Consider the following 15438-nt stretch of genomic DNA (forward strand, 5'->3'; position numbering starts at 1 on the left):
TCCTTGATATCATCGTTTTTGTCCTCAGTTGGGGCATGAACATTAAGGGCAATGATATCGCATGATCCCAGTATCCGTTTAAGGGAGCTTACGTTTGAAAACTTAAATAATAAAAAACAACATAATTTGTTCAGTATGCCTAGTAGAAATTCAAAGACGATTTCAGAAATGGAATGTATAATGCTCCACTACCCATGGTGTTAAATTTCTAATTTTGTTATACGTATAAAGGATAGGAAACTCTCACAATATCATGTCCAAAAATTTGTTAATTTTATAATTATACTCATGGTATATGTTTAAAGGCAATATCCTTGACTTCTTTGATATTTATTTAAACGAGACCATATTAACAACACACGTAGAAAAACAGACGAAGATTTGCAAGGGTGGGGTTGGAAGTAGATAGCTGACTAACCAAGAACAGTTGTCCTCTGAAAAGCGACGTAAAGAAGTAATCCATCAAACCTATTTAACAAATAAAGAAAAACGAAGGGAGAATTACATTGATAAATATAGAAAAACGTATACAACAAGAACAGAAGAGAAAAAAAGAAAAAAACAGACGAAGATTAGCAATGGTGTTGCTGGACGTAGAAAGTTGACTGATCAAGAACAGATGGCCTCTGAATAGCGACGTAAAGAACTAAAACATCAGAACTACTCTACAAAAAACAGAAGAGAAAAAAAAAGTTTGCAAGGGTGGGGTTGGACATAGATAGTTGACTAACCAAGAACTGTTGGCCTCTGATCAGCGACGTAAAGAAGTAAAATGTCAGATTACAGGAAGCGATCCGAAAGGATTAGCCATCGTTGTCGTCAAAAAATGACGTCATCAACAATATCACCTTATATTTGTTAATACACGGGGGTTAGTTTAGCGTCTTACTCAAGATTTTAAAACGCAACCAACCCCCTTCAGGGGGTAGGTTTAATCCCCCCATTCGGGGAGGTTAGTTTAGTTTCTTACTCAGGGGTTAAAACATTTGAATAAAACACTAAACTAACTCCCCTTCGGGACTAACCAAGGATGGTGGCGTTTTACAAACTTGACCAACCCCCCCCTAGGAGCTCCGAAAAGAGCGCCCTACTCTAGTAAGAATAATAATAACAAAGTCCCCAGCAAACAGACAGGTTAATAATTAAAACAAAGCAAATAATAACACGATTATTTATAAATAAAGCAATACCATCTACTTAAGGATGTGCCTACGAGTAAGCAAATGGTTACTAAAGATGTCAGAATCATTGCAAAGATTATTCGCAGCTGATGCGCATCTAGCAGATGGACAACTTTTGCATGCAGGGCCAATAGAAAAGAGAGAAATCTCTAAAAGTACTAAATGGGACACGCACACGAAAAGTCTCGAGTAAGGAGGGACAGAATTTACATCCCCCATATACGTTAATAAGAAAGAGGGCGTCGAGGTGACTAACTCAAGTGCCAGTAGTGTGAAAATGTAGGTTTTCTAAGGCATTGGCGTAATGATAACGGGCATTTGGAAAAAAAAAACGATTGTAACACAAGGATAAGAACTTGCTCTGTAAGCGTTCGAGCTTAAAAGTGTCAGCAGAAGTTAATGAATTCCATGCAACTGAGGCATATTCAAGCTTAGATCTTACTACACTAAAATATAACATATAAAGACTATCCAAAGTTCAAAAAGGAAAGTTAGAGCACGAATAAGACCCAATAAAGTCAAGGCTTGAGAAGATACACAGTTAACATGGTGGTGAAAATGAAGTTTAGAATCAAGGATGATTCCCAAATCTTTAATAATATCCGTACGATTAATGCGGGATCCACAAAGCTGGTACTCAAAACAAAACGTGTTGGTTTTCCTAGTAAATGAAATAAACTTGGTTTTACTAACATTAAGCTTCATGTGGTTTCATGCGCACCAGCCACAGAAGGAGTCAATGTCTTTTTGAAGTAAAGTTCAATCATGAGGAGACTTTATGGACCGAAAATGTTTTACGTCGAAAATTTAATGACATTACACAAACCATTAATGAACTCGTTGAAATAGAAAGGCCCTAATACAGATCCTTGAGGGACACAGGACAATATTTCAAAAGGAAGTCACAAAGCTTCAGATTAAAGTACTTGCGAAAATCTGCTGGTTAGGTAACTACGAAACCAATTCACATAACCAGTAGACAGTCCATAGTCACGAAGTTTGTGCAAAGTAAGGCATGCGGAACAACATCAAAGGCACTGCTAAAATCAAAATGAACGACATCAGATTGAGACTGGGAACAAAGTAAGGGGTAACAATATCCAAAAACGTAACCAGATTAGAATTGGTGGATTTGGATTTAGTAAAACCGTGTCGACAAAGATTTAATTTAGACCTAAAATAATAGGAAACACGGTCGCGTACAATAATTTCAAAAACTTTGGAAAAATTGAAAATTATGGTAATAGGTCTATAGTTTCTCACAGAAGCAGTTTTGCCTTTTTTGAAAACTGGGACAATAGTTGCTTGCTTCCGCAAAGTGAGAAATTGTTGCTCAGAAAGGCTAAGATTGAATATAAATTTAAGAATAGGAACAAGGGTTTCAGAACAACCCTTAAAAATAAAACTTGGTATAACTTCAAGTCCCACAGTATTTGATGGCCTCAAACGCTTTATAGCATTATGAACATCAATGTCCGAGACAGAAAATAAAGGTAACACATCCAAAGTGGAACTGATGAAGGGAAAATCTCCAGAGCAAGAATTGTTATGTGCAGATTGAAAATGTTTGTAAAAAGCATTGGCAATTTCATATGGCGTAGTTATAAGAACACCGTCTACTTCTAAAATGCAACAAACCAGCATCTTTATTCCTAAAATTATATACATATATCCAAAAATGTTTACTCTGCTTAGTAGGCAATTTAAAATTCATTATCTCAGAGTTTTGCCCAAACAATGTATATACGTAGGTGTTTTGTGTCGTTACCAGAATAACCAACTTACACCAGGTGGCCTTTGTAACGAAGACGGGTGGCGTATCCCTTGAGCTAGAAACTGTATTTTGAAATATAACTTTAGTTAGGGACATATTTCAAAGATTAAAACCACTATGCCCTTTTCTTGTGTTATGCAATGATTCATATATGTTTCCCCGCGTAAAGAGCAGGATAGAGGGGGGAGACGCGGAGGAAAGTGGAATGTCCGTAACAACAATTAATGTAGGTCTGATAACACAGTTTCTCTCAGTGTGAAACATGAAGGTCCACATATGCATTCAGTATACTCAATAAATGACGAAAATATGAAATTAGTAAAGTTTATATTATTACAGGAACTGCAATTAAGATGTATCTTATCATCCTTCTTGTCGTAGTCGGCAAATTGGCGTTGGTTTCCGGTGAATGCGATCTTGGTACTCCAAAACTGGAGAATGTTGATTGGAATGAAGTAAGTACTGACTCACAACAATTATATAATATTAACCGTCACACAAATATTTTATTGGACATTATAAACAATTTTATCACAACAAGCATCGGCTCAAATTGACAACCAACAGGTGAATAATGAACGTAATGCAAAACTAATTTAAGGATTAAGGTCTGAAGTAGGCTGTCCTCTGGGTTGCTGTGCCGTGTAGTCTGGTATAAGTTTACCGACGTTTCAGAGCTCCTTGCTGCCTACATCATCATGGAGATTGCGATGATTGGGGCAGCAAGGACCTCTGAAAAGTCGGTAAACTCCTAGCGTCTACATGGCACAGCAACCCAGAAGACAGCCATCAATAAGGATTATGTTAAGACACACCAATATACACCACAACTGTGTTACCCAGAAGATGACTGTAGCCAGTGTCATTAAATTTACTTCAGCCAGCGACATCTGAGCTCACTCCGTTAACTCCCCCCACAAATTCCATCGTCGCACTAATCAAAGGGCAACAAGAAAACTATCGGTTTAGACAGGATTTGTGTGTCTCAGTCTCTCTAAATGATCTTACAGTTGACAGGTAAATGGTACTGGCTCTATGAGACACCGAATGAAGAAAAAGACAATTTTGACTGTGTTCGTACCGACTTCATCAAGATAACCAGCAGCAGAATGATTATTCCTACCCTAGCATATGATAAGAGGTGAGTTTACAACAGTAAGTAATTAAATTAAACTAGTTTAAGGGATTCTATTCTTTGCTTAATTACGTGACATTCACTGACTCGTGATACAAGTGCTTTGGCACGGAGGCCTCTGAGAGGCCTTTTCACTGATATCGTAAATATAAATAAGGAATACGAGAATCTCTCATTCCGTTAATGATGACTGGAACATGAAAGTCTATGAACTTGGAGAAACACTTATCCGTTTAACAGAAATAACTATTATCGAATTCTAACTTTCGCGGTCATTCGGCTCGCAATATAAAATAACCGGAATAGGTATGGGAGTGGACCAATGGTAGCACGTGGGCGAGAGTGGGAGAGGGAGAGAAAGTAGAGAGAGAAAAGTGAGTTTATTTGTATGGATAAACACAACTACAACTACAACTAAACTCACCTTTCTCTCTCTACTTTCTCTCCCTCTCCCACTCTCGCCCACGTGCTACCATTGGTCCACTCCCATACCTGCTCCCATTGGCTCGGGGCAGGCTACACCTTTCACTTCCCTGCCTATAAAATCCAACTCCTCGCACCCTATTGGCATATTAAGACCGTTTACCATTTCCAGCAATGCGCCTTGAGCGCAGGAATGGTGTCACCTAGGTAGGGACGATGCTTGCGCTTGCGCAGGCCTCCGCCCTCAGTTAGCTTTTTGGTTGGTTGGTTGGTTGGCCTATTGGCATATTCATCGCTCTGATGACGGAGGCAGTATGACCTCTGAAACGTTGGTTAACATCAACCAGACTACACAGCGCAATAACCCAGAAGACAGAAATCTTCATTTCTTTATCTCCGTTTCTATCTTTTATTAGTCAGCCAAATCTTCTAAGCTGAATATTTACAACATGTAATTGATTCCATCGGGTTTCGAAACCGGAGTCCAGATGAAGCGACATTGGAAAAAGCGTTTAAAGCCTTCAACGATTCCGGCCTAGATGCCAGTCAGATTGTGATATGGAGTGCGGACCATTGCTAACTGTTGGAACGCACGAACACAATGGAATTATTTGTACTGCACATTCTTCTTTGGTGTAGGGTGTAAGGGGTAACATCTTCTGTTGAAAGCATTGCTCAAAAGGCAGATTTTTACAGATATAAATCTTTTGTATAAATATAGGTCTCTGAGTCCAATTCAATATATAAACTGAGGCCACACAAAAAGTTCCATTTAAAGTTGCATTATTAATGAGTACCCAATTCTGAAATATGGCACCATGTAGTGTGAACTGTGTCACTGATTCTTCGAATAACCTTACTGTCTCCATCTTCAAGGTAAAGTGGATATCAAATGGCTCCTCCTGATACTAGTTTAGCAGGCCACTCGTTGTTGGGACCTGTTTAATTTGCTTCTACATTACGCCATCATTCAGAAACAGAACACATTCCCTTGAAACGTAAGAGGTTCGAATTATTTCATAATAAACTTGTTCATACATGCATACTTCCTGTTTTATCACTGGTGAAATCAATTACAAATTAGTAAATGTCTGCTACACATCTGTGTCTATTTACTTTAAGATGATACATTTTCAAAGCAAATTTTATTAAGGCCTGTCCTCACCTCATTCCTCTTCACATAACATTTTAAATATTACAAGTTAGCGCACACAGCTGAAACGTCCAACTTAAGAACACAACGCATTTTGAAATTCTGTGCCCACAAGGTCACATTTATTCTCGCAGTATACAGCTTTATGAGTGTAAAACAATCTTCTAAATTCGAGCCTGTTTTTAATCGACTGAAATCGACCGAAAACTGAGGGTGGACTGCGATAGATCGGAGTCGATGATACATTTTTTATTCCACTGTCAAAACCCGATATTCTCCAAACATGAATGAAAGAAATTCTAAAATCTCATGATATAAGAGCGAGTAATCTAGACGTTTGACTGAAAGAGAGCGCCTTCGTGCAAACGAGGCTATGGTGGCCACTACGGTGGGGTCTGGAGGAGTATGCTGTATCTCGCGGAACGAAACCACAGGCAACTATAAATACTGGCCTATCAATATTTAGTAGATTTTCAAGGGTTCTGTAGGATATACTTCTGTTTTATTAAATACATTAAACTTTATTGCATATACCCCTCCAATTCCATATTACCGATAACAGTCAAATACTGACTTCAGCAGAAAAAGACCTAAATCGTGCGACATATGTTTGCTAAAAAATAATAACGTATGACACTTAAATGTGCATTGAGCGGCCAACTTTAATTTTCGTAGGCCATCGCGACTGAGTCATAACGCATAAAACATCGACGGGCCTCAAATTTCACATGTGTTCTTAGATTTACGATTCTGTATTTATTACTCTCGGTTTCATGGTCACACTACGAAGGTGAATTTCTGTATGGAGACAGATCTTGAAGAAATGCTGAATGCTGTATGTTAGTAAGTTAAAATTAGAAATGCTGCTGCGATGCGAAACTTTGATATTTTGTTTAACAAATCAGGCAAACTGAAGAAGCATCATTTTAAACCACTTATATTCTCCCTACATTCAAGTGAAAAGATACTGTCGGATGAACGTAGACTTCTCAGGATACGCTCCTAGCAACCTAGAACCTCAAATCTTGCATCGTAAAATTCAGTTTCAACGACTCACATCTAATAAATACAAATTCGTTTATAACGAGATCCGAGAGACTCAGGAAAAGTGCACGTTATAACCGTTACTCGTTGTAACCATTATTGTAGATTTTCCTGTTACTCACTTCATTGGTTAGTTTGCCGGGCAGTTCTTCTCCCTAGGTCTTATGGTAATCTATAATATAAGAGGAGAAAGAATTAAGAGACTTGGGAGAAAATAAGAATCTCAATATCACGTGCACCCGCATCATAGGACACGCTCTGTTCAAACGACGCAGCGGTGTAGCGGAATCATTCTGACCTCCCCGCCTAGGGTAACCATTTTGGATCATCATGCATTTGCCCTAATACCTGAGAGCCCCCTTAGGCCCTCGGCACCCCCGCCACACAGAGTCTGCGGGGATTTCCGCCACACCACTGGAACTAGGAATTTGTTCTTCGTGAGTGCCATACCGCACTAAGTGAGATCTGAGAAAGGAAATCGAAACAAACACGCCCTGAATGTAGACTGTAAATATCGTAGAAGGGTTAGAGATTGCTATCCGCCGGGATTTGAAATGAGAAATGATTGGATGTAATAAACGGACGAAGCGATAATAGATCTTAGTCCCTCCTACGGAATTTCAACAACTGCTCGTTACACCCGTGAAGTTATCAACTACCGAGATCGCTTTAACCGTGAAATGTTTCTCATAAAATACATAATTTCCAGCCAACGATTCTCTGTTTGCTGTTAACAGTGTTCATGTTCAGAAAAAACGTTTGAAGAGAATACGATTGACTGCTCTCCTACCTATTTATAATTTTGTACGAGAATATCCTTGACTTTTCTGATATGTATTTATCAGTAGGGGCTAAACAGAGACATTTTAATCTTTATCGATAAAATGGAGGAATTGTGCTATTCGCTAACAAGTCAGTCATTCTGACTACGAAAATTTGTAACACGCACTTATTTGTAGGGTATATACTCTTGTAATCAATAAATGAACCTACTTAAAACATTTAATACATATTTTCCTAATTAACTCAACATAGCCGTAGAATATTCCAATAGAAATTTTATTTTGAAGGTAAATATGATTAAATTTCTCAAAATCTGTTTGTGGGGTCCGCAGTGGCCGCGCGGTCTGAGGCGTGGGCCTTGTGCCGCTTGGTCGCTGGAACCGTGGGTTCGAATCCCACTCAAGCCATGGATGTTTGTCCGTGTTTGTCTGTGTTGTGCTGTCCTGTGTACAGGTAGAGGCCTTGAGAAGGGCCGATCCCTCGACCAAGGAGTTCTACCGAATATCTATACATCAAGGCAACGAAAAGTTTGGACCCGCAGTGGTCAGGCACTTTAAGGGTACCGGAAAAATGTACAAACATTGTTAAACCGGAAATATACATAAAAAACTGTTTGTGATCAAAGCATTTTTGTATTATTTTCCTACACTGCGGCAAAACATGCGAGAAGCACATCAGCTTACAAATGTATTGCTTTAACGTCATCTTCTAATCACTTATGACATAAAACACTCCTATGAGGAATTTACGTTACGGATTTATTTACCTTATGACAAACTGCGGTGATAATATCCACAGGAAGGTCATGTATTTCCGTTGTTCTAACTAATTTACAATTCATGAGGCACAGAAAAACCCCCGCTTTACGAATATATAAACGACTGTCATAAGGAATTCACAAAGGAGACGCAGAAGAGTCCCAGGTCACGTAAGTAGCCTACACATAATTAAGTACTAAGGGCCTTCATTGCTCGTATTCCTCAAATACTATTAGGGCGGACGAATTAAGGGACAGGAAGTGGATTATGGCATGGGAAGACGTAAGAAATGCATGCATTTTAATTAGAAATAAGACAGGATAGGCGCACTAGCAGTGCAACAAAGGAACGGAGTGATTACCAAGCAACCCTGAGGATGAAAACAGACATGGTTCTGGTAACGTTGGCAGCAGATTTGGTTTGTTCATGTGGAATCTGAGAATCTTATTTTTGGCCTGTGAACCTGTGACGTTTTTTAAAGAAATTCTTCATTTTTCAGTTATATAGAGAATGTTCAAAAAAGATGTATACACAATGCTGTTGTTTGTATTGGATGTGAGTATCCTTTTTGGGGGAATTTTGATTGTACATATATAATTAATAACGATGACGATACTACGAATATTACTACTACTACTAATAATAAAATAATGTTCTGAAACAACTCCACTTTAACATTCGTTATCTCAGCGTATTGCCCAAACAGTGTATATAAGTGTTTCCTGTCGTTATCAGAATAAACAGCTTACACCAGGTGGCCTTCGTAACGAAAACGGGTCGCATAACCCTTGAGGTAGAAACTGCATTTTGAATTATTACTTTGGTTTAGCGGCATATTTCAAAGATTTAAACCCCTATGCCCTTTTCTTGTGTTATGAAATGATTCACATATGTTTCCCTTCGTAAAGAGCGGGATAGAGGGGGGAGACGCGAAGGAAAATGGAATGTCCGTAACAACAATTAATGTAGGTCTGATAACGTAGTTACTCCCTGTGTGAAACATGCAGGTCCACATATGCGTTCAGTATACTCAATACATGACGAAAATATGCAATTAAGAAAGTTTATATTATTATAGGAACTGTAATTAAGATGTATCTTATCATCCTTCTTGGCGTAGTCGGCAAATTGGCGTTGGTTTCCGGTGAATGCGATCTTGGTACTCCAAAACTGGAGAATGTTGATTGGAATGAAGTAAGTAGTGACACACAACAATTATATAATTTTAACCGTCACACAAATATTTTGTTGGACATTATAAACAATTTATCAAAACAAGTATCGGCTCAAATTGACAATCAACAGGTGATTAATGAACGTAATGCAAAACTAATTTAAGGTTTAGGGTCCGAAGAATGCTGTCCTCTGGGTTGCTGCGCCGTGTGGTCTGGTATAAGTTCACCGACGTTTCAGAGGTCCTTGCTGCCTGCTTCATCAGGGAGATGGCGATGATAGAAGCAGCAAGGACCTCTGAAAAGTCGGTAAACTTCTACCGTCTACACGGCACAGCAACCCAGAAGACAGTCATCAATAAGGATTATGTTAAGTCACACCAATATACACCACAACTGTGTTCCCCAGAAGATGACTGTAGCCAGTGTCATTAAATTTACTTCAGCCACCGACATCTGAGCTCACTTCGTTAACTCCCCCAACAAATTCCATCGTCGCACTAATCAAAGGGCAACAAGAAAACTATCGTTTAAAGACAGGATTTGTGTGTCTCAGACTCTCTAATGATCTTACAGTTGACAGGTAACTGGTACTGGCTTTATTACACATCGAATAGAGCAGAAGACAATTTTGACTGTGTTCGTTGCAACTTCATCAAGATAACCAGCAGCAGAATGTTAATTTCTACCCTAGCATATGATAAGATGTGAGTTTACAACATTAAGTAATTAAATTAAATTCGTTTAAGGGTTTCGATTCTTTGCTTAATTACGTGACATTCACTGTCTCGTGATACAAGTGCTTTGGCACGGAGGCCTGTGAGAGGCCTTTTCACTGATATCTTAAATATAAATAATTAGTACGAGAATCTCTCATTCCGTTAATGATGACTGGAACATGAAAGTCTATGAACTTGGAGAAACACTTTTATCCGTGTAACAGAAAGCCCTATTATCGAATTCTAAGTTCCACGGTCATGTGGCTCGCAATATAAAATAACCGGAATAGAAGTTTTAAAATAAATATACATCAATTCAGATTTAAATACATCCAATCCTCTAATTGAGTTTCATAATCATGTTAAAGGAAAACATGCCTACAAGCGAAAACGATTATGAAAACTGAGACATTTACCACAAGAATAAATACTTGACATTGATTTCCATACCAAAAATTATGTATACAATTTATAACAAAATTCCACACAACACAAAATTTTTAAAATAATATATACAATCATATATATATATATATATATATATATATATATATTTAGTGACGAAAATGATATTAAAATGTCCGACAACTACCAGTGCAGCCCCTGTAAAACTTAGAAACAATGCACTCCATGTTTACAGCCGATTCAGTTCCTCAGACATCGTTAGTTTTAAAATGATTTACTCTCTATTTTATTGTTTTGGGTTACCTTCTTAGTGTATTATATTTTGTTACTAAACATTTATTTCGTTCTGAAATTAGAACAAGCTGTAATGAGTAAAACTGTTATTTCGGGCTTTATTAATCGTCTAGGCCGCGGATTCTCGAATCTTTACAGACGTGGCCCCACATTCGCCCCTTATAAATCACTGAAATTTTATTAAACGCCGCTGCAGTTTATTAAAAATGCTATAAAATTAGGCCTACATCTGTAAATTTGTTCAAGCATTTTTCAATAGTTTTCTTTAATTTCAATAACATGGGTCATTAGATGTAGGATTTAAGGTTTTCACGGCGGTAAATTTGAAGATGGCTTTCTTCTGGGTAGTTGCGCCGTGTAGTCTGGTATTCGTTTACCGACGTTTCAGAGGTCCTTGCGACTCATCGCCCTGATGATGGAGGCAACAAAGACCTTTGAAACGTCCCTAAACTTCTACCAGACTACATGGCGCAACAACCTAGAAGACTCCCATCTTCAGTGGGTCATTACGTTAATTCATTCATTTTGTGAAGATTAACATCTTTCCTTCTACGTGCTAATCAGTATGACGCGTAATATTCTTCTTCTTACTTTATTAACAAAGACCTAACCTTCAAGTCGCTCACAGTGACAAATACTGACGATAACAAAACGTGTTTTCTGCCATGAGATAACTATTTTTCATTCTACCTGATAATACAGCGTTGTAAAAATCGCACGAGGGCGGCTGGCCCCCTGATTGGTCAACGTACGAGCCTAATTCGAACAGACAGCCCCAACAGGCTAGGCTTTTGTCCTTCTCTCGCCTAAAACCAATAAACTGTGGTCTTCATGAAACCTAGACGGTGGTAAATTACAAAAACAAAAACATTTCTATCCAAGTTATTGCGCAATCACAAGAAACCTTCAAATTTCAACCGAGTTACAAAATATTATTCGGGGTTTATTTGATTCGGTCAACCTTAAAATATTCCTTTTATAATGGAGACGCAATTCGTCTACGAAACGTTGGGTTAGTGTCCACAACTGACACGGCTTCTTGCTAGAGATAATACTGATTTCGGTATTGTACATCTCTCACTCTCTGGTACGGTTTGTGGGAGAATACGAGTTGCTGTAGGTACTGTATATTTTGCAATGAAACTGTCCGACCGTACTCTCATTATTGTAAGCATCTCAATTACAGTAAGTCTAGGATACTTTGCCATTCAATTATACGGTTCGAGATTCTAATCGCTTATAATATAAACATTTTGTAGTATTTTATAGGTTAATGAACTGAATGTTCTTTTTCGAATCTAACAGCAAACAGCGTGAAGTTACAATCAATGGAGAAGCTTCTAACTTTAGAACAAACGGATGCTTTGACGTTCTCACCACCAAATGTAAGTACGAACTGAAGTGTCGAATTACATGTTATTCAGGAAACAATACCAAACGCTTTCGCGAAGAAAGTAAACTGTGTCATTTAAGGCTGGGGCCACACGACCGTACAAATTTCGTCTGTTGTAACGCGCATCGTGACGTCCGTCATAATATTATGATTTGTAAGTACAGACAATACTATTCTTTTCCTTTCTAAATCCTTTCAAGCTGCCACGGTAATTGTCGCTCGTGTGGTGTCCTCACCTACGTCCGGTGCAACGGACGTACTTTGTTCGGTCGTGTGGCTTCAGCCTTAGTTCCCTCTAAAGCCAGTTTGAATAAATTAAGGACTGTCCAAACATCTACTTCACTTCCTTATTGGCTAACGGCGTTTATAATAATCTTCGCCACAGGTGATCCGTTGATTAATGCTGAAATACTGAAATATTACCTATTAATTCTGAGAACCTTACGAAACCCTTAACATATCCTTTGTGCAAAATTTTGATATCGGAAGTGCTATAAAAAACCACTACCCAAAACATCATTTCTGGCGCCAAGACTGAAACACAAAAAAAATATATCGACCAATATACACAATTTTTTATTTAAAAAGTAAATATACCCATAACAAAAATGTTCATAATGAACAAATTCTCAAGTAACAGTAAGGTCAAGTATGCCCATAGTTGATAATTCTGTTAAAGGCAATTACTTAGTAATGTGTGTACCTGCTTGCAATACTACGTTAGTAACATTTTAAATAATTGGCAATGTCGATTTAATCAAATTTCCTCACATATACAAACTTTACGCCCTCAAGTCACCTAGAAATCGTGCTCCTCTTTTAAAATTCCAAGAGGAAATAAACAGGTCAGTTCACGGTCGGAATCGATTGGTCTGTATTGTTTTTCGGATTTAACTTTGTTTACTGCAGCATACAGAAATAGTTTCTGTCACTTGAACAAATTTTTACTTTTAATTTCAGCAAAGATTTGGACTGGCAGTTACCTTCTGTTGGCAATGGAGCGAGACAGTTACATCATAATGACGTCTTGCTCAGAACTGAGTGGAAATAGTAAGTATACTTCTTGATGATTACTTTATTAAGAGACTCGATGCTTCAGCACTAAATACAGAGACGTTGAGTCCATACAGCATCACAGTCCAGAAGAACATCCTCGTATTCACAGATATGATAACTTCAGATCCCACACGTATATCTCTTGCTACACATACACTAGGCTATAAAAGGCTAAGCATTTATTTTTTTAACATTTCTACCCCATCTGTCCCTGCATAACATTCCTTGACGTTCTGGCACTTAACCTCCTCCTGATAAGGATGGTACACCACCGCCGTCAAGGTATCGGCGCCTATCCTCAGTCATCTTGTGTGTTTCTCGCCACAAACAAACTCTTTAAGAGGCCTATTTATTATTTGTGAAGACAATGTCCTGAAAATATAAATTTTTAACATTTATCTGCCACCAAACCCTTGACGTTGAGAGTGGGATACTCTATAAAGCCTCTTTTCAAAAATTTTATACGCTCTTCTCCCTTACCCAAAACTTGCCCTATGCCGTATCCACCTCACCTTCTATGCTTTTAAAGGAAACATAAGAAACAAACCATCATGTTCGTTATTACGTCAACTAGTCACTTTATCGCCTTTTACTCAGTCAAAATGTTCCTGTTTCAAGTTATTTGAGCAGTCACAAACTCATATGCATTAAATTGTTTTAATTCGTTCACTTATTTAAACACCGTTTTCATAGTTATTTATTTTCATGAGTTCATTTGTATTTTTAAACGAGAAAGCTCAGGCGGTGTAGAGACTACTGCGGATTGGACGACCGGGTTTCAATTCCAGGCATGGCCAAGAATTCCTCCCCATGTCCAGAACGGCTCATAAACCCTCCGAAGCTCCTGTCAAACGGCTACCTGGGGGAGGGTGTAAAGTGACCGGAACTCGCAGATGACTGTCGACAGTAAACAGATGAAGAACGTGTGGCGTCACTGCCTCCAACATTAACTTCCATTATCAGTGTTTGCCTGTTATTGGCTTCTTGCTGTTGGCAAACACGTAAATAAATTACTTGAATTGAATTGAATTGAATTTCTTTATCTGTGTTTCTATCTTTTATTAATCAGCCAAATCTTCTAAGCTGAATATTTACAACACGTAATCTGTTTGCACTTTCCCGGGGGTAAAGCAGGCCGGGGCGTGATGCTGACCACTCACCCCCATCTAGTGCCGAGGTCAAGGAAGAGAGGAGCTATACCTCCACTCACCCCAAACACCTACATGGCGTATAGTGGGACAAACTTTACTTTTTTTAATCTGTTTGCAGGAAATGCTTACATCGGGTTTCGAAACCGGAGTCCTGATGAAGCGACATTGCAAAAAGCCTTCAAAGCCTTCAACGAAACCGGCCTAGATGCCAGTCAGCTTGTGAAATGGAGGGCGGACCATTGCTAACTGTGGGAGCGCACGAACACAGTGGAAATATTTCTACTGCACATTCTTTTTTGGTGTAGGGTGTAAGGGGTAACATCTTCTGTTGAAAGCATTGTTAAAAAGGCAGATTTTTACAGATATGGATCTTTTGTATAAATATAGGTCTCTGAGTCTAATTCAACACATAAACTGAGGCCACACAAAAAGTTCCATTTAAAAGTTGCATTATTAATGAGTACCAAATACTGTAATCGGCACCATGCAGTGTGGACTGTGTCACTGATGTTTCGAATATCCTCAATGTCTCCATCTTCAAGGCTATCAAATTGCTCCTGCTGATATTTGTATAGCACGCCACACGTCGTGGGGACCTGTTTAATTTGCTTCTACATGACGCCATCATTCAGAAACAGAACAGTTTCCCTTTAAACCTAAGAGGTTCGATATTATTCATAATAACTTGTTCATACATGCATACATCCTGTTTTATCACTGGTGAATTCAATTACAAATTAGTAAATGTCTGCTACACATCTGTGTCTATTTACTTTAAGATGATACATTTTCAAAGCAAATTTTATTAAGGCCTGTCCTCACCTCATTCCTCTTCACATAACATTTTAAGTATTTAGAAGTAACTCTTAAGTTTGGAGATGTGTTCCAATTTAGCGCACTCAGCTGAAGCGTCCAACTTAAGAGCACAACGCATTTTGAAATTCTGTGCCCACAAGGTCACATTTATTCTTGCAAAATTCAGCTTTATGAGTGTAAA

The 15438-nt window shown here is 38.4% G+C and overlaps 1 protein-coding gene across 1 annotated transcript; it reads left to right on the forward strand.

Annotated features, from left to right (window-relative positions):
- Positions 1–3297: 3297 nt before the first annotated feature.
- On the forward strand, positions 3298–15199 carry LOC147874914 (allergen Per a 4-like). The gene is made up of 5 exons (XM_087340874.1): positions 3298–3410; positions 3966–4096; positions 12147–12226; positions 13195–13284; positions 14560–15199. The coding sequence occupies exons 1-5, from the start codon at positions 3309–3311 to the stop codon at positions 14685–14687; spliced, it is 531 nt and encodes a 176-aa protein (XP_087197000.1). The 5' UTR covers positions 3298–3308; the 3' UTR covers positions 14688–15199.
- The last annotated feature ends 239 nt before the right edge of the window (positions 15200–15438 follow it).

The sequence above is a fragment of the Zootermopsis nevadensis genome, unplaced genomic scaffold, assembly GCF_977971745.1.
Source record: "Zootermopsis nevadensis isolate Lab colony 2312 unplaced genomic scaffold, Znev_1.0 Znev_ptg000003l, whole genome shotgun sequence".
NCBI classification, from domain to species: Eukaryota; Metazoa; Arthropoda; class Insecta; order Blattodea; family Termopsidae; genus Zootermopsis; species Zootermopsis nevadensis.

Bases quoted from the DNA above. Each gene is read 5' to 3' on its own strand.
- LOC147874914 (XM_087340874.1), top strand. From the start codon at position 3,309: ATGTATCTTATCATCCTTCTTGTCGTAGTCGGCAAATTGGCGTTGGTT. The intron at 3,411-3,965 runs GTAAGTACTGAC...ATGATCTTACAG, and splicing joins AGAATGTTGATTGGAATGAA to TTGACAGGTAAATGGTACTG. The intron at 12,227-13,194 runs GTAAGTACGAAC...TTTTAATTTCAG, and splicing joins TGACGTTCTCACCACCAAAT to CAAAGATTTGGACTGGCAGT.